The 19050-nt window shown below is 45.8% G+C and overlaps 1 protein-coding gene across 4 annotated transcripts in view; it reads right to left on the bottom strand.

The window, feature by feature from the left end:
* The window catches only part of LOC117525005 (high affinity cGMP-specific 3',5'-cyclic phosphodiesterase 9A-like), a 145008-nt gene that overhangs the window by 73134 nt on the left and 52824 nt on the right, over positions 1-19050 (bottom strand). For 2 of the 4 annotated variants that reach the window (XM_034186823.1, XM_034186822.1), the window contains exon 1: positions 10833-10885. The exons of the other annotated variants lie outside the window; for them this stretch is intronic. In XM_034186823.1, the coding sequence (XP_034042714.1) occupies positions 10833-10870 (38 nt within the window). In that variant the 5' untranslated portion in view covers positions 10871-10885. Of the gene's footprint in view, positions 1-10832; positions 10886-19050 lie in introns of those variants that run through there. 4 annotated transcript variants of the gene reach the window in all.

The following is a 19050-nucleotide window of genomic DNA, read 5'->3' as shown; positions in this document are numbered from 1 at the left end:
CAGCCCCAGCGCAACTTCAACTTTGTCACTGATTCATGAACACTGTTCTCAAAGATCTGCTGATATTGACAGGAATCCATGTGAGCCTCAGCTTTAACAAGATTCCCAGTACCTGTACTGGCCACACAGCCCCACAGCGTGATGAAACCACCTCCAAATTTTACTGTAGGTAGCAAGTGTTTTTCTTGGAATGCTGTGTTCTTTTTCAGCCATGCATACAAAATAAATAAACACTCTGTGTTGGAAAGAACATATTCCCTTATCGGTCCTTCAAAGCGGCCGTTGTTTTTGGGGGTGTTTGTTGGGAAAATGTCTCTACGTTAATTACAGTGTATAATCAACCGTTTCTGCAGCGCAACTCTTCTTTGAAGCTTGAAGCAATGAAGCATTGATCCGACCCGCTGCTTCGTTGGTTCTTTGTTTAATTTCGCTTTATCTTCATTTTTCCCCGCTAAAATCCTAAAGCGCATATGTCTGTGAGTAATATTTACCCTTTTTTTATTTTAAACCAACCTGTTATGGTCTTCTGAAACAGTTGATAGATGTATTTTATGACTTCAAAACGGGACCGATGCTAACACGTCAGCATGTCTATGGCATTTTCAATGTTAAAGTTAGCATTAAGTTGTTCGCATCTCAGCACGTTTGTGTGCATTTGTTTTCTGTATAATAATTAATGGCTCAGCGTTTGTTGTAGTAAAAGAGTCAAATGTATTACAAATTGTGATATTTTTTAAATTTGTTTTTGTTTATACATTAATAATAATAATAGCAACAACAATGATAGTAATAATAACTAATAATGCAACAATACAATTTTAGAGAAAGGGACAAAAACAACCTGATTAAAAACAACAGAAAATATAAAACCAACTAACGATGAACATAAATAAATAGCGGCGCCTCCTGGCGCCCGACCAGGCTTGTCTGGGTGCCGCCGGTAGAAGTCAGCCAGGAGGGCCGGGTCCAGGATGAAGCTCTTCTTCACCCAGGAGCGTTCTTCGGGTCCATACCCCTCCCAGTCCACCAAATACTGGAACCCCCGGCCCTTCCGACGGACGTCCAGGAGCTGACGCACGGTCCAAGCCGGCTCCCCGTCGATGATCCGGGCAGGAGGCGGCGCCAGTCCGGGGGTACAGAGGGGTGAAACGTGGTGAGGTTTGATGCGTGACACATGGAAAACCGGGTGGATCCGCAGCTAAGCTGGCAGCTTCACCTTCACTGTGGCTGGACTGAGGATCTTGAGTATGGTGAAAGGTCCAATGTATCTGTCCTTTAATTTCTGGGATTCCACTTGCAGGGGAATGTCTTTTGTGGAAAGCCAAACCTCCTGCCCAGGCTGATACGTAGGGGCTGGGGCACGCCGGCGGTCTGCATGGTTCTTGGCCCTCGTCCGGGCTTTGAGCAGGGCAGAGCAGGCAGTACGACACACCTGACGGCACATTCTCAGATGGGCCTGGACCGAGGGCACCCCGACCTCTCCCTCCAGTAGCGGGAACAATGGGGGCTGGTACCCCAAACACACCTCAAACGGGGAGAGGCCGGTAGCAGAAGATACTTGGCTATTATGAGCGTACTCAATCCAGGCCAGATGGTTACTCCAGGCCGTCGGGTGCGCAATGGTCACGCAGCGGAGGGCCTGCTCCAATTCCTGGTTCGCCCGCTCTGCCTGTCCATTTGTCTGAGGATGGTACCCGGACGAGAGACTCACGGTGGCCCCCAGTCCCCTGCAGAAACTCCTCCAGACCTGAGAGGAGAACTGAGGACCACGGTCTGAGACAATATCCGATGGAATCCCATGCAGACGCACGACGTGGTGGACCAGGAGGTCTGCAGTCTCCTGGGCCGTCGGGAGCTTCGGGAGGGCCACGAAGTGGGCCGCCTTGGAGAACCGGTCCACTATCGTGAGGATGGTAGTCATGCCCTGGGACGGCGAGAGGCCCATGACAAAGTCCAGGCCGATGTGAGACCAGGGGCGATGAGGCACGGGCAGAGGCTGGAGGAGGCCTTGGGCCTTGTGGTGGTCGGCTTTGCCCCTGGCACAGGTGGTGCAGGCCTGGACATACTCCCGGACGCCGGCTTCCATAGACGCCCACCAGAAGCGCTGCCGGACCACTGCCACAGTCCTTCGCACCCCTGGATGACAGGAGAGCTTGGAACCGTGACAGAAGTCTAGGACCGCAGCCCTGGCCTCTGGTGGGACGCACAATTTGTCCTTCGGACCTGTCCCCGGATCCGGGCTCCGTGTCAGGGCCTCCCAGATGGTCTTCTCCACGTCCCAGGTGAGGGTGGCCACGACAGTGGACTCGGGGATGATGGTTTCCGTCGGGTCTGACAGCTCGGTCTTGACCTCCTCTTCGTGCACCCGGGACAGGGCGTCAGATCGTTGGTTCTTCGTCCCGGGGCGGTAGGTGATCCGAAAGTCAAAACGCCCGAAGAACAGTGACCAGCGGGCTTTCCCGGGGTTCAGACGCCTGGCGGTCCGAATGTACTCCAGGTTCCGATGGTCCGTGAAAACCGTAAATGGTACCGATGCTCCCTCCAACAGGTGTCTCCACTCCTCAAGAGCCTCCTTCACCGCAAGAAGTTCCCGATTGCCAACGTCATAGTTCCTTTCAGCCGGGGTCAACCTGCGGGAAAAGTAGGCACATGGATGGAGAACATTGTCGGACTCCCCGCTCTGGGATAGCACGGCTCCTATCCCTGAGTCAGAGGCGTCCACTTCAACTATAAACTGGCGTTTGGCATCGGGCTGCACCAGAACTGGTGCAGTCGAGAACAGGCGTTTCAACTTTGGGATCGGGCTCCACCAGAACTGGTGCAGTCGAGAACCGGCGTTTCAACTCCCTAAACGCGGCTTCACACCGATCCGACCAGGTGAAGGGGACTTTTGTGGAGGTCAGGGCTGTCAGGGGGCTAACTACCTGACTGTAGCCCTTGATGAACCTCCGGTAGAAATTTGCAAAACCGAGGAACTGTTGCAGTTTCCTACGGTTTGTTGGTTGGGGCCAATCTCTCACCGCCGCAACCTTGGCCGGATCAGGGGCGACGGAGTTGGAGGAGATTATGAACACCAGGAAGGACAAAGAAGTGCGGTGGAACTCGCACTTCTCGCCCTTCACAAACGGCCGGTTCTCCAACAACCGCTGTAGGACCTGACGTACATGCTTGACATGGGTTTCAGGATCCGGAGAAAAGATGAGTATATCGTCTAGATATACGAAGACAAACCGATGCAGCTTGGAACGTCGCGGGCGCATTTTTGAGGCCGAACGGCATGACCAGGTACTCAAAGTGACCTAACGGGGTGTTAAATGCCGTCTTCTACTCGTCTCCCTCCCGGATCCGAACCAGGTGATAAGCGTTCCTAAGATCCAATTTTGTGAAAATGTGGGCTCCATGCAAGGGCGTGAACACTGAATCCAACAGAGGTAATGGGTATCGGTTGTGAACCGTGATCTCGTTCAGCCCTCTGTAATCAATGCATGGACGGAGTCCGCCGTCCTCCTTGCCCACAAAAAAAAACAGCACCCATCGGGGAGATGGAGTTCCGGATCAACCCGGCAGCTAACGAGTCCCGGATGTAGGTCTCCATTGATTCGCGTTCCGGACGTGAGAGGTTGTACAACCTGCTGGACGGGTACTCAGCGCCTGGTATCAAATCAATGGCACAATCGTACGGACGGTGCGGGGGCAGCGTGAGTGCCAGATCCTTGCTGAAGACGTCAGCAAGGTCATGGTACTCAGCTGGCACCGCCGCCAGATTGGGGGGAACTAAAACCTCCTCCTTAGCTGTCACACCGGGTGGAACCGAGGATCCTAAACACTCCCGGTGGCAGGTTTCGCTCCAGTGAACCACAACCCCAGACGGCCAATCAATCCGGGGATTGTGTTTTAACACCCATGGAAAACCCAAAATCACTCGGGAGGTAGAAGGTGTTACATAAAACACAATCGCCTCCCTGTGATTTCCAGACGCAACCAATGTCACTGGCTGTGTCTGGTGTGTGATTAGTGGAAGAAGGGTGCCATTTTGACTTCCTGTTCCGGAGCACAGCGGTGTTTTGCTGTATCTGTTAATTTTGGCTCTCTGTTGGGACTGTTTACACAGAGACTGCTACCTGCTGCTTTGGACTTTGAACTAATAGTCTTTTTCAAGACTTTTTTACTTTTTTACCTTTTTATTTTTTTTTTTTTTTTTACTTTTTTACTTGACTCTACTGGTGGTCGGCTCTCACTGCGGTATTGTATCACTTCTTGTTCCGGAGCACAGCGGTGTTTTTCTGTATCTGTTAGCTGTTTGATCTGCGCAGTTAGATTGATCTAGTTATCTAGATTACGATTTGTTTCCCAGTGTAATCTTTACGTGCCTTAACTAAAGCACTCCTTCTGCTGAATCACCTCTAAATTATTTACACATTATTCGCTTTGCGTGTTTTTAGGAATCCGCTAGCTTAGCGTAGCTACTAGCTCTTAGCCGATTTAGCATGGCGGCTTCTCCTGTCTCTCCCGCACTTTTCTGCTCTGGGTGTGAAATGTTTAGTTATTCCTCGGCCTCCTTTAGCAGTAATGGTACTTGTAATAAGTGTAGCTTATTCGTAGCTTTGGAGGCCAGGCTGGGCGAATTGGAGACTCGGCTCCGCACCGTGGAAAATTCTACAGCTAGCAAGGCCCCTGTAGTCGGTGCGGACCAAGGTAGCTTAGCCGCCGTTAGTTCCCCCCTGGCAGATCCCGAGCAGCCGGGAAAGCAGGCCGACTGGGTGACTGTGAGGAGGAAGCGTAGCCCTAAACAGAAGCCCCGTGTACACCACCAACCCGTTCACATCTCTAACCGTTTTTCCCCACTCGACGACACACCCGCCGAGGATCAAACTCTGGTTATTGGCGACTCTGTTTTGAGAAATGTGAAGTTAGCGACACCAGCAACCATAGTCAATTGTCTTCCGGGGGCCAGAGCAGGCGACATTGAAGGAAATTTGAAACTGCTGGCTAAGGCTAAGCGTAAATTTGGTAAGATTGTAATTCACGTCGGCAGTAATGACACCCGGTTACGCCAATCGGAGGTCACTAAAATTAACATTGAATCGGTGTGTAACTTTGCAAAAACAATGTCGGACTCTGTAGTTTTCTCTGGGCCCCTCCCCAATCAGACCGGGAGTGACATGTTTAGCCGCATGTTCTCCTTGAATTGCTGGCTGTCTGAGTGGTGTCCAAAAAATGAGGTGGGCTTCATAGATAATTGGCAAAGCTTCTGGGGAAAACCTGGTCTTGTTAGGAGAGACGGCAGCCATCCCACTTTGGATGGAGCAGCTCTCATTTCTAGAAATCTGGCCACTTTTCTTAAATCCTCCAAACCGTGACTATCCAGGGTTGGGACCAGGAAGCAGAGTTGTAGTCTTACACACCTCTCTGCAGCTTCTCTCCCCCTGCCATCCCCTCATTACCCCATCCCCGTAGAGACGGTGCCTGCTCCCAGACTACCAATAACCAGCAAAAATCTATTTAAGCATAAAAATTCAAAAAGAAAAAATAATATAGCACCTTCAACTGCACCACAGACTAAAACAGTTAAATGTGGTCTATTAAACATTAGGTCTCTCTCTTCTAAGTCCCTGTTGGTAAATGATATAATAATTGATCAACATATTGATTTATTCTGCCTAACAGAAACCTGGTTACAGCAGGATGAATATGTTAGTTTAAATGAGTCAACACCCCCGAGTCACACTAACTGTCAGAATGCTCGTAGCACGGGCCGGGGTGGAGGATTAGCAGCAATCTTCCATTCCAGCTTATTAATTAATCCAAAACCCAGACAGAGCTTTAATTCATTTGAAAGCTTGTCTCTTAGTCTTGTCCATCCAAATTGGAAGTCCCAAAAACCAGTTTTATTTGTTATTATCTATCGTCCACCTGGTCGTTACTGTGAGTTTCTCTGTGAATTTTCAGACCTTTTGTCTGACTTAGTGCTTAGCTCAGATAAGATAATTATAGTGGGCGATTTTAACATCCACACAGATGCTGAGAATGACAGCCTCAACACTGCATTTAATCTATTATTAGACTCTATTGGCTTTGCTCAAAAAGTAAATGAGTCCACCCACCACTTTAATCATATCTTAGATCTTGTTCTGACTTATGGTATGGAAATAGAAGACTTAACAGTATTCCCTGATAACTCCCTTCTGTCTGATCATTTCTTAATAACATTTACATTTACTCTGATGGACTACCCAGCAGTGGGGAATAAGTTTCATTACACTAGAAGTCTTTCAGAAAGCGCTGTAACTAGGTTTAAGGATATGATTCCTTCTTTATGTTCTCTAATGCCATATACCAACACAGTGCAGAGTAGCTACCTAAACTCTGTAAGGGAGATAGAGTATCTCGTCAATAGTTTTACATCCTCATTGAAGACAACTTTGGATGCTGTAGCTCCTCTGAAAAAGAGAGCTTTAAATCAGAAGTGTCTGACTCCGTGGTATAACTCACAAACTCGTAGCTTAAAGCAGATAACCCGTAAGTTGGAGAGGAAATGGCGTCTCACTAATTTAGAAGATCTTCACTTAGCCTGGAAAAAGAGTCTGTTGCTCTATAAAAAAGCCCTTCGTAAAGCTAGGACATCTTTCTACTCATCACTAATTGAAGAAAATAAGAACAACCCCAGGTTTCTTTTCAGCACTGTAGCCAGGCTGACAAAGAGTCAGAGCTCTATTGAGCTGAGTATTCCATTAACTTTAACTAGTAATGACTTCATGACTTTCTTTGCTAACAAAATTTTAACTATTAGAGAAAAAATTACTCATAACCATCCCAAAGACGTATCGTTATCTTTGGCTGCTTTCAGTGATGCCGGTATTTGGTTAGACTCTTTCTCTCCGATTGTTCTGTCTGAGTTATTCTCATTAGTTACTTCATCCAAACCATCAACATGTTTATTAGACCCCATTCCTACCAGGCTGCTCAAGGAAGCCCTACCATTATTTAATGCTTCGATCTTAAATATGATCAATCTATCTTTGTTAGTTGGCTATGTACCACAGGCTTTTAAGGTGGCAGTAATTAAACCATTACTTAAAAAGCCATCACTTGACCCAGCTATCTTAGCTAATTATAGGCCAATCTCCAACCTTCCTTTTCTCTCAAAAATTCTTGAAAGGGTAGTTGTAAAACAGCTAACTGATCATCTGCAGAGGAATGGTCTATTTGAAGAGTTTCAGTCAGGTTTTAGAATTCATCATAGTACAGAAACAGCATTAGTGAAGGTTACAAATGATCTTCTTATGGCCTCGGACAGTGGACTCATCTCTGTGCTTGTTCTGTTAGATCTCAGTGCTGCTTTTGATACTGTTGACCATAAAATTTTATTACAGAGATTAGAGCATGCCATAGGTATTAAAGGCACTGCGCTGCGGTGGTTTGAATCATATTTGTCTAATAGATTACAATTTGTTCATGTAAATGGGGAATCTTCTTCACAGACTAAAGTTAATTATGGAGTTCCACAAGGTTCTGTGCTAGGACCAATTTTATTCACTTTATACATGCTTCCCTTAGGCAGTATTATTAGACGGTATTGCTTAAATTTTCATTGTTACGCAGATGATACCCAGCTTTATCTATCCATGAAGCCAGAGGACACACACCAATTAGCTAAACTGCAGGATTGTCTTACAGACATAAAGACATGGATGACCTCTAATTTCCTGCTTTTAAACTCAGATAAAACTGAAGTTATTGTACTTGGCCCCACAAATCTTAGAAACATGGTGTCTAACCAGATCCTTACTCTGGATGGCATTACCCTGACCTCTAGTAATACTGTGAGAAATCTTGGAGTCATTTTTGATCAGGATATGTCATTCAAAGTGCATATTAAACAAATATGTAGGACTGCTTTTTTGCATTTACGCAATATCTCTAAAATCAGAAAGGTCTTGTCTCAGAGTGATGCTGAAAAACTAATTCATGCATTTATTTCCTCTAGGCTGGACTATTGTAATTCATTATTATCAGGTTGTCCTAAAAGTTCCCTAAAAAGCCTTCAGTTAATTCAAAATGCTGCAGCTAGAGTACTGACGGGGACTAGAAGGAGAGAGCATATCTCACCCATATTGGCCTCTCTTCATTGGCTTCCTGTTAATTCTAGAATAGAATTTAAAATTCTTCTTCTTACTTATAAGGTTTTGAATAATCAGGTCCCATCTTATCTTAGGGACCTCGTAGTACCATATTACCCCAATAGAGCGCTTCGCTCTCAGACTGCAGGCTTACTTGTAGTTCCTAGGGTTTGTAAGAGTAGAATGGGAGGCAGAGCCTTCAGCTTTCAGGCTCCTCTCCTGTGGAACCAGCTCCCAATTCAGATCAGGGAGACAGACACCCTCTCTACTTTTAAGATTAGGCTTAAAACTTTCCTTTTTGCTAAAGCTTATAGTTAGGGCTGGATCAGGTGACCCTGAACCATCCCTTAGTTATGCTGCTATAGACGTAGACTGCTGGGGGTTCCCATGATGCACTGTTTCTTTTTCTTTTTGCTCTGTATGCACCACTCTGCATTTAATCATTAGTGATCGATCTCTGCTCCCCTCCACAGCATGTCTTTTTCCTGGTTCTCTCCCTCAGCCCCAACCAGTCCCAGCAGAAGACTGCCCCTCCCTGAGCCTGGTTCTGCTGGAGGTTTCTTCCTGTTAAAAGGGAGTTTTTCCTTCCCACTGTAGCCAAGTGCTTGCTCACAGGGGGTCGTTTTGACCGTTGGGGTTTTACATAATTATTGTATGGCCTTGCCTTACAATATAAAGCGCCTTGGGGCAACTGTTTGTTGTGATTTGGCGCTATATAAAAAAAATTGATTGATTGATTGATTGATCTAGTGCCCGCACCGACAATGGTGACGGTAAGGCCACTAGAGGGAGCCCAACCTCCTTTGCCCATCTGCTATCCAGCAGATTCCCCTCCGACCCCGTGTCCACCAGTGCTGGGGCGTGAAGGGTTAGATCCCCACTCAGGATCATGACTGGGATACGTGCAGATTTTCGGGGTCTCCCCGCGTGGGTATTGTGACCCACCCTTAGCCCAGTCTCTAAGGACGAGTGCTGCTGTTTTGACCGTTTGGGGCATTCTTTCTGTGTGTGCTCGGTTGAGCTGCAGAGAAAACACTCCCCACGGATCAGCCTCCTTTGTCTCTGATCTGATCGCCTTTTGGCCCTGCCCGTTTCCATAGCAACGTCAGCAGGGGGAGCTGTTGTCACGTGGAGTGCCCTGGCTGTGGAGCGTGGGGAAGTCGGCTCCCTTTCGGACCCGGGAGGAAGAGGGACGGCTTGTGCCTGACCACGCCCTTCGTCTCGCTCCCGTTGTCTAACCGTATAACCAGGTCGATAAGCCCGTCTAAATCCCGCGGCTCGTCCTTCGCCACCAGGTGCTCCTTAAGGACCAGGGACGGTCCGTTTACAAAGGCGGCACGGAGCGCAACAGCATTCCAGCCGGCTCGCGCTGCCGCGATGCGGAAGTCGACTGCATACTTCACTGCGCTCCGACACCCCTGTCTTATCGACAGCAGCACGCTTGAAGCGGTCTCGCCTCTAAGAGGGTGGTCGAACACCTGTCGGAACTCCCTCACAAACCCAGTGTAAGTCATTAGGAGCCGTGAATTCTGCTCCCAGAGCACCGTAGCCCAGGCGCGTGCCTCTCCTCGAAGCAAATTTATAACGTAAGCCACCCGGCTAGCGTCTGACGCGTACATGACGGGACGCTGTGAAAAGACGAGCGAGCACTGCATCAAGAAGTCCGCGCACGTCTCCACACAGCCTCAGTACGGCTCCGGAGGGCTTATGTATGCTTCAGGGGAAGGTGGGGGGGTTCATTGAACGACCAGTGGAATGTCTGTCTCTGGCATTCGGTCAGCAGGAGGAGGTGCTGCAGCAGCGCCCTGAGCATGCGCTTCCACCTGGGCGGTGAGAGCCTCCATCCTTCAATTGAGAACAATGCTCTGCTCGGTAACTAAGTCCAACCGAGCAGTAAAAGCGGTTAAGATGTGCTGCAGCTCACCTAACACGCCTCCTGCTGGCGCCTGTGCACCTCGCTCTTCCATTGGCTGTTCAAGCGATGGTTGACGCCCCTCGGGATCCATGACGCTGGCCGAGAAAAACAAACAAACATTTTTGTGCAGGTGGTGTTGGGGGGGTAATTTTGGGTTACAACTTTTTTGTTTTTCACTTTCATCCCTGAATATGTCAATCATGAGTCACTTTTAGGCGAATTAAAGTCACTAACTGGGACTCCTCTCTTGTTGCGAGAAAGAAACGAGAATCGTCCTCCATTCTGTTCACACAGCTCCAAACACTGCACGGCTCTCTGCCGAGTCAAGTTAGAACGATTGAGTCCAGCCGGAATAAATAATTTCAAAGCGAAACGCCTTTTAAATCAAATGACACCTTTTTCCAATGTTGTAATACAAACAAACTGCACTTCATCAAAACGTTTTTTCGCTCCCAAAATGAGACGTCCTGCGCTGACGTGCAGCAGCCGGCTGAGCTCAGCGGTATGGAGAGACATTCATGCCAAAATGTCTGAAAGGACATGCATTTCACAAAAACTACAGATTTTGTTTATTTGCATTTATGTCCAGAGATCAAGGATACAGTGACCAATTTCATATTTATTTACTTTAAGACTCAATAAAATGTTGTTGACATAGAAAACCTGTAAAGCCTACTTTTAGTACACAGAAAACTCACAAGAGGTATCGATAAGGGACTCGATAAGGAATCGGATCGATAATGGCATTGATAAAATCTTAATAGCCATCCCTATTCATGTTCAATATATGATCTTACCTGAAAATATCTGTGTAGGTCACTGCGTTTGAAACCATGCTTTTCCTGTAGAAATTCAAAACAATGTATAGAATTTGTTTGTGTAAGTGAGAGATAAGTTGTAAGACCAGTGTTAGACCACAGTTTAAAACAGGAATCGCCTCTTTTGGAATAAAATCTGAGTCACAGGCCACCCATCTAAACAGTCTCATCATTTTATGGATTCCACAGTTGTTAATCACCTTCATCCAAACCCGAAGAGTGTGAGCTAACCAGGTTCCCCACTTTCTCAAGGCAACACATCAGACCCACCATCAGCTAAAGCAGCATGGATAGGGTACCATTTAGAAAGCCAAACTCTATCTCCTTTCACCTTGCCTGGTAGGATTCATTGAACCAATAAAGCAGTGGGATTACTTGGGAAGCAAAATAATAATTTTTCATGCAAGGGAGGCCAAAACCCCCCCCTTCTCCTTAGCCATTTGAAGAGTCAGGTACCTAATTCTTGTTTTTTTTTTTGCCCTGCCAAATACATCTAGAGAACCATTAGTCCCACTCATAAAACTGAGTGTCAGGGACCTCAACTAGTAGATTCCTGAACAGGTAGAGCAGACGTGGGAAAATATTCATTTTAATTGCACTCATGGGACCAGAGCCTATCTATGTAGATCTTCTTTTATCCTTTGAGATAGTGGAAGCTAGTTCACCCTGAATAGACCCGTAAGGTCTCAAGTTAAATTTATCTCCAAGTATTTAATTTCATCATTCTCCCAGTTTAAATTAAATGTATTCTTCAAAACTGCAGAGGTATTGTAGTTAACAGTCATCACTTGTGATTTTGAAATATTATCTTTATATCCAGATAATTTGCCAAATTTAGAAAATGTAGCCATAAGTTCAGGAAAAGACCTCTCAGGGTCACCCAGGCAAATCAAAATGTCATCCAGGAACATTGCCACCTTGTGGACCGTTCCCGCCATTGCAATGCCTTTAATACTTGGACTCTGCTTTATCAGTTGGCCTAATGACTCTATAAATAAATCAAATAGAAGCGGGGAGAGTGGGCAGCCTTGTCTACAACCTCGTTCCAAGAGGCTGAAAGGTCCCCATTAACTTTAATACAGGTTGAGGGCTTGTTATAGAGAGTTTGAATTATTTTAATAAAACTATCCTGAAATCCAAATTTTCTCAAAACCTTATATAGGAAGGACCATCTGACTGAGTCAAAGGCTTTCTCGGCATCTAAACTTACAAGGATGGATGTGATTTTATCATTATGTAAATGGTTTAAAATGTGCAATATTCTTCTTATATTATCTGAGGTTTGTCTATGATGAATAAACCCATTCTGATCAATATCAATAATGTCAGGTGTAATATTTCCTGTCTCCGTGCAAGAATAAAAGTGAACAATTTATAATCTAGATTGAGAACACTAATTGGGCGGTAGCTCCCACACTCCTGGACATCTTTTCCCTCCTTAGGAATTATAGAAATGATTGCCTCTCTCCAGGAGGGAGGGGCCCCTACCTTTTGTTCAATCCCGTTAAAAGTTTTTTGTTAGAGTGGCACTAGATCAGCCCTAAAGGTGCGGAAAAACTGAGAGCAGTAATCACAGCCTCCCCACTTTTTAATCTAGAAATGGCTACATTTATTTCCTCATTAGCGATTGGCTTACTTAGAGCATCACTTTGTTGAACTGACAGAAAGGGCAGATCCAAGGAGCTAAGCAATGAATCGATAAAGGTCTCCTCAGAAGCCAGTGGGCGAGAGTAAAGCTCTCTATGGAAATTCTCAAAACTCTTGGATTTTCTCTATTTTGGTCTCTATAACTCTTGTTTTAGGGCTCCTTATTGTGTAAATCGGATTTTTCTCCTGTTGCGTATGTAATTTATACACCGAATATTTTCAGATTTCCCTCCTATATCATAGTATTTTTGTTTCAGGAAGTTTTGTTTCTTTTGAGCCTCTTGTGTATAAATGTCATTAATTTCTCCCTGTATTTTCCTAATTTCTTGTTTTACTGTCACGTCTGGACTATTGATATCCTCTTGTAGTTTTTAATTTTCCTTGTAAGTCAAATCTACCTACGGGTACGAATAAAGTAACCTGAACCTGAACCTGATTAATTTTTGTTTTTGTTTTTTTTTTTAAGCAAGGAGGTGGTCTCCCTCAACACCGCTTTTAATGCATCCCATAAGATGATTGGGGAGACCTCCACTGTGTCATTCATTTTTAGGTAGTCATTAATATCCTCTCTTATCTTGGAAACAATAGTTGGATCATTAATATATGTGAATTAAATTTCCAAAGAGTATTGTGTTTCTTCTCGGCCGTAAGTAAAGAGATAAGTATAGAGATGGGGCTATGGTCCGATAAATCCCTTGTTAATATGTCACAATCTTTAAAATTACCTGCCTTAAACATAAAAAATAATCAATCCTAGTATAAACTGCGTTTGGGTATGAGTAAAAGGTATAGTCCTTGGTAGAAGGGCATTGTTCTCGTCACACATCGACTATGCCCAACTCTTCAAGATACATATTAACTTTCCTTGTGAGAGGGTTACTTTGGGTGAGTACAATGGAGGAGTCTAGTTGAGGATTAAGTCTAATATTAAAATCTCCCCCACAAATGATCAGTCCCTGAGAGTAAAGCATTAAATCAAAAATACTTCTATAGAATAACCAGTTGCTCCCAGGAGGGACATATACATTTAGGATTGTAATCTCTGAGCCTTCAATTCTTCCAGTTATCTTAATAAACCTTCCTTCCTCATCCCTTACCTCTGAAATGTGTTCATAGTTGAGTGTATTAGAGATAAGAGTAGCCACGCCCCTCTTATGACTAGACTTAACAGAGGAGGAAAACACGTGCTTAAACCCCATTCTTTTTAGTTTAGTATGTTCTGTCTGGGGCAGCACGGTGGCTTAGTGGTTAACACTGTTGCCTCACAGCAAGAAGGTCGTGGGTTCAATTCCCATGGCCTTTCTGTGTGGAATTTGCATGTTCTCCCCGTGTTTGCGTGGGTTTCCTCCGGGTGCTCCGGTTTCCTCCCACATCCAAAGACATGCGGGTTAGGTGGACTGGAATCTTTAAATTGTCCATAGGTGTGTGTCTGTGTTTGTCTGTTTGTGGCCCTGCGACAGACTGGCGTCCTGTCCTGGGTGTACCCCGCCTCGCGCTCTATGGCTGCTGGGATGGGCTCCAGCCCCCCGCGACCCTTAATTGGACTAAGCGGTAGAAGATGAATGAATGAATGAATGAATGTTCTGTCTGATTCAAGTGTGTCTCTTGGAGTAGAGCAATCTGTGCCCTTTCTTTCCTTAGCTTTGATAATATTTTAGATCTTTTAACTGGGTTTAAGACCCCATTTACATTGAAAGAAATCAGCCTCAAAGTACTATTCTACATGTAACTGTATAGTTATACACAGAATTACCTTGAAAAACAGTAAATGACAGGCAGAGTACCCCCCCAAAAATTGACAGGAACAACAAATCAATGCACACCAACCAAGCTGCATTGTAGATAACTCAAACACTAATATTTTAAAGACACTTCCAACAGTGCAACCCAGCACTGCTTCCCTTAAATTTTGAAGGAAAACCCCTTAAGCTACCTGAGCAAGAGGGCCTTCAGCTCCTGATGGAGAACCCAAAGAGAAGTCCTTCAGTTCTGACTCAACGATAATTTTGAGTTCACAGTGTCATCTGAAATTCAAAATTAAAACCTCATAAAGACAGGCTATTGATGCTCACGTTTGAACATCTGCAACTTGAATCCCACTGCTCTCCCCAGTGGCACCAAGCGCCCCCCCCCCCCCCCGTGTTACCACGACGACCACCTGTGGAGCCTCTCCTTGAGTGTAGTTGGCTGTGTAACCACTTTCACACGGAACCCCCGGCTTGCAAGAGCCGCTGTTGCCTCCTCAGAGTTGTAGGTTTTAGGTCCATTGTCATGAAACACTTTCAGCCGCGCAGGATACAGGGTGCGGAACCGTAGGTCCTTCCCTTTTAAGACCCTCAGAACCTCCGCATACTCCTTCCTCATGGCCAGGATCTCCGGGGGGTAGTTGTGGTCAAAGTTAATCTTCCTGCTATTCAGCATGAACCTCCGCTTTTGCCATGCTAATCTGAGCACTTCTTTGACAGTGTAGCATAAGAATTTCACCAGGATTGACCGTGGCTGAGCGCCATCGGGGGGGGGGGGGGGGTAATGATCTGTGTGCTTGCTGAATCTGTAACGCTGTGGATGCGGGGAGGTTGATGTTTTCTGTGGTTAACTTCTCCACAAAGTGACTCAAGGATTGAGATCCAGCTTCTGTTCCCTCAGGGACCCCTTAAATCCTAACTTCCTCCTCGAGTAAGCCTCCAGAGAAGTCGATCTAGATTGGAGTTTTTCCTGCATCGCAAGCATCTCAGCCATTACTTCCTCAGACTCTTGAAGTTTATCTTCATGTTCAGCCACCCTGTTTTCCACTTCCTCAATTTTCGTGTTTGCTTTGCTTGTTTTTGGAGGAGGTGATGGTCTAGTGGTTAAGGTGTTGGGCTTGAGACCAGATGATCCTCGGTTCAAATCCATGCCTGACTGGAAAATCACTAAGGGCCCTTGGGCAAGGTCTTTAATCCCCTATTGCTCCCGGTGTGTAGTAGGCACCTTATATGGCAGCACCCTGACATCGGGGTGAATGTGAGGTATAATTGAAAAGCACTTTGAGCGTCTGATGCAGATGGAAAAGCGCTATATAAATGCAGTCCATTTACCATTTTTGCTCAGTTCACCTTTTAGGTCAGTCAATTGTTCATAATTGGCTACGTTTACATGCCGTTAATATTCGGGATAAGGTCAATATTCCGGTTTCTGAATCATTAGGAATAACCCGTTTACATGCTTAAGCAGACAGAGTTACTCCTGTATACATGGTCACTGGTATCATTTGGAATATCTCCATCTAAACAGCTAATGTTCCTTTCTATGGGGATATTCCGATGCGCGTTTATATGACCTGATATTCGGGTTAGAGAAGGAGTAACCCAGGGGTCATATTCGGGTTTTTAAATACCGGAATATGAGCATATTCTGGTTTTTGCGGGTGTTTACATGGCCGTGCACAACCAGGTTATTGTTAATATTCTGGTTATGAAAGGGTTATTGGCTGCATGTAAACGTAGTCAGTCCTTTCTGATGTCCCACAACTCTTTACCGACATCTCTTGACTCCTTCAGAATGAGAGTGAGGTCCGCCGGCTCCCCTTCCAACTCCGTAACGCCGTCATCATGGCTAGGCGAGGGAGAGCTAGCCACATCAGGTCCAGGGGAGCTAATGTTAGCAACTTGAGTTAGCTGCAGTTCGTCTGCATCATTTACACGCAGCATGACAACATCTTACCGTTTAACTACACTTTGCCACTCAGTTCGCCTTTTAATTTTCTATTTTGGGGCAATTTTATTTCTACTCGTCGGGAGCCTCTTCCCTAAGCCGCCATCCCCTCTGGACCCAGAATAGAAAGTCCAGCCACGCCTTTTCTAAGTGTCCAGCGAGTGCTGTTGGATGTTCGTGTGTGGCACCTGGAATTTGGCCGACACCTGCCAAGAGGGGGTCGAATGGACACTCGCAGGGCACTTGCTGTCTTAGGGTTGCTGGTGTGCGCGAATGGTTGTGGTGACAGCTGTACGAGGCGTTTGAGGCGGTTCCGATTTTTCAGGAAAAACACCTCTGTTGGAAGCCTTAAGGACAAGTTGGAACACGTCCAGCTGTTAAACAATTTCTCATATACTCACTCCACTGAAAGCCATCAAAAGCCGCCTGGATTTTACAAATGGTTATCAACACAGAGGTGTTTTTCCTGTGCCGCCGCACCGCGCCGGATGCGTCCCAAAACGCGGACCCGTCCGCACGTCTTTCATTAAAAAAATCTCCTTTAACAGTGGCATATCCAGATAAAATGCTGAAACCGACTTCTTCTGAAACTTCTCTGTTCTCTCACGACGTCCTGGATCAATAGAGCCTGAAATGTGGAGGTTTTCAGCTTGAAACAGGCTGACGACGGCACCTGGGACCGCTGTGCGACGTCTCGCTCCGTGGGAAGTCCTTAAAGCGACAGTATCACCTCAAAATCTCTCATCAGCCGTTAAAATTTTCACGGGAAACCAGCTTAATTTTTCGAACCATGTCCACTTCGATGTGCCTGTTATCAACACAGAGGTGTTTTTCCTGTGCCGCCGCACCGCGCCGGATGCGTCCCACTGCGCGGACCCGTCCGCACGTCTTTCATTAAAAAAATCTCCTTTAACAGTGGCATATCCAGATAAAATGCTGAAACCGACTTCTTCTGAAACTTCTCTGTTCTCTCACGACGTCCTGGATCAATAGAGCCTGAAATGTGGAGGTTTTCAGCTTGAAACAGGCTGACGACGGCGCCTGGGACCGCTGTGCGACGTCTCGCTCCGTGGGAAGTCCTTAAAGCGACAGTATCACCTCAAAATCTCTCATCAGCCATTAAAATTTTCACGGGAAACCAGCTTAATTTTTCGAACCATGTCCACTTCGATGTGCCTGTTAACACAGAGGTGTTTTTCCTGTGCCGCCGCACCGCGCTGGATGCGTCCCACCGCGCGGACCCGTCCGCACGTCTTTCATTAAAAAAATCTCCTTTAACAGTGGCATATCCAGATAAAATGCTGAAACCGACTTCTTCTGAAACTTCTCTGTTCTCTCACGACGTCCTGGATCAATAGAGCCTGAAATGTGGAGGTTTTCAGCTTGAAACAGGCTGATGACGGCGCCTGGGACCGCTGTGCGACGTCTCGCTCCGTGGGAAGTCCTTAAAGCGACAGTATCACCTCAATCTCTCTCATCAGCCATTAAAATTTTCACGGAAAACCAGCTTAATTTTTCGAACCATGTCCACTTCGATGTGCCTGTTAGGTTTAGAAAAAATTTTGATCAAACAAAGCGCCAGTCTCTCAGCAACTTCTCAAAGGAATTCCGACGAGGGGCTGGATGACTCCTCCCACAAGGAGTGCTCACAGGCGAATGACGTCACCGACAGGCGTGGAAAAACTCACGCATGCGCACGAGGGTTCAAGCATGTCTGACGTAAAAACATATGAATGAAATCCATATAGTTTTTGAAAAAAATAAAAAGGACCTATACTTTATTGACAGCCCTCGTACATGATTTTATGTTGAAATTAAGTGCTTTCAGGTGAAGATATGATTGTGCTGCTTGCAAACCACCACATCAGAGAATAGAAGAACGGATGAGGAAATAATAAATTAATGTGTGTGTGTGTGTGTGTGTGTGTGTGTGTGTGTGTGTGTGTGTGTGTGTGTGTGTGTGTGTGTGTGTGTGTGTGTGTGTGTGTGTGTGTGTGTGTTAAACCTTGGCACACCCAGTGCTGTACAGAACAGCTCCTTAATGTCACAAGGGCTGCAAAATCTACTGAACACCACCTGAAAGATGAGAAACACACAGCGATTAATGACAAGTGCGTCATCAAGAATCATTAAACCTACAAGAAGAACAAATGATCAGATGTATCACTGTTCATTTTCTGCCAACAACGTTCTCCTTGTGGTAGATTTGGCAATTTTCAAATTGAACTTGTTTGTTTTAGTGCTGCTCGTTGACCACTGCTTTCTAAATTTAATAAATGAATAACTGGTGTAGGCACCTTTTAAATACCAGTTTCCATCAACTTAATGCAAATAAACTGATGTTACAGTGATATCGGAATAAAATACAAAGGACTACTGTCATGCTCATAGGAGGAATGTAACAGCTGGATGATGCATGAGTGCATCGTGCCAATGTGACCACCATTTCAAGGTGATGGATTCAATATAACGACACAGACAAACACATACACACACTAGTTAACATGTTGCTACACTTCCACAACATTACAATATCCATCCATAAACTGCATATATGCTGGACAAACCCTCTGTGACATCACTCATAGGTTTTCTGAAGAACAGGTGTGAGGATCAAATGGGTTGGTTGTATTTGTCCACCAAACTCTCAACCAATCCATCAATGGGTCAAGGGATGGAGCATGGACAACACTTGTGTGATCTGGGTGGGACGAATGAAGTCCCAATACGCCCACCTATCTCCAAGCTACCAAACTAGCAAAGGCACACAGGCCAAGTCCGCTGAATTCAAAAGATTAATGCATTTTTTTTTTTTTTGCAGAGTGGGAGTGATTTTATTTTTTTTTAAAGGGTGGCC

Source organism: Thalassophryne amazonica, chromosome 14 (assembly GCF_902500255.1).
Source record: "Thalassophryne amazonica chromosome 14, fThaAma1.1, whole genome shotgun sequence".
In the NCBI taxonomy this organism is placed as follows: domain Eukaryota; kingdom Metazoa; phylum Chordata; class Actinopteri; order Batrachoidiformes; family Batrachoididae; genus Thalassophryne; species Thalassophryne amazonica.
Note: the sequence above shows the minus strand (reverse complement) of the source record. Positions and strands in the feature narration are given on the sequence as shown.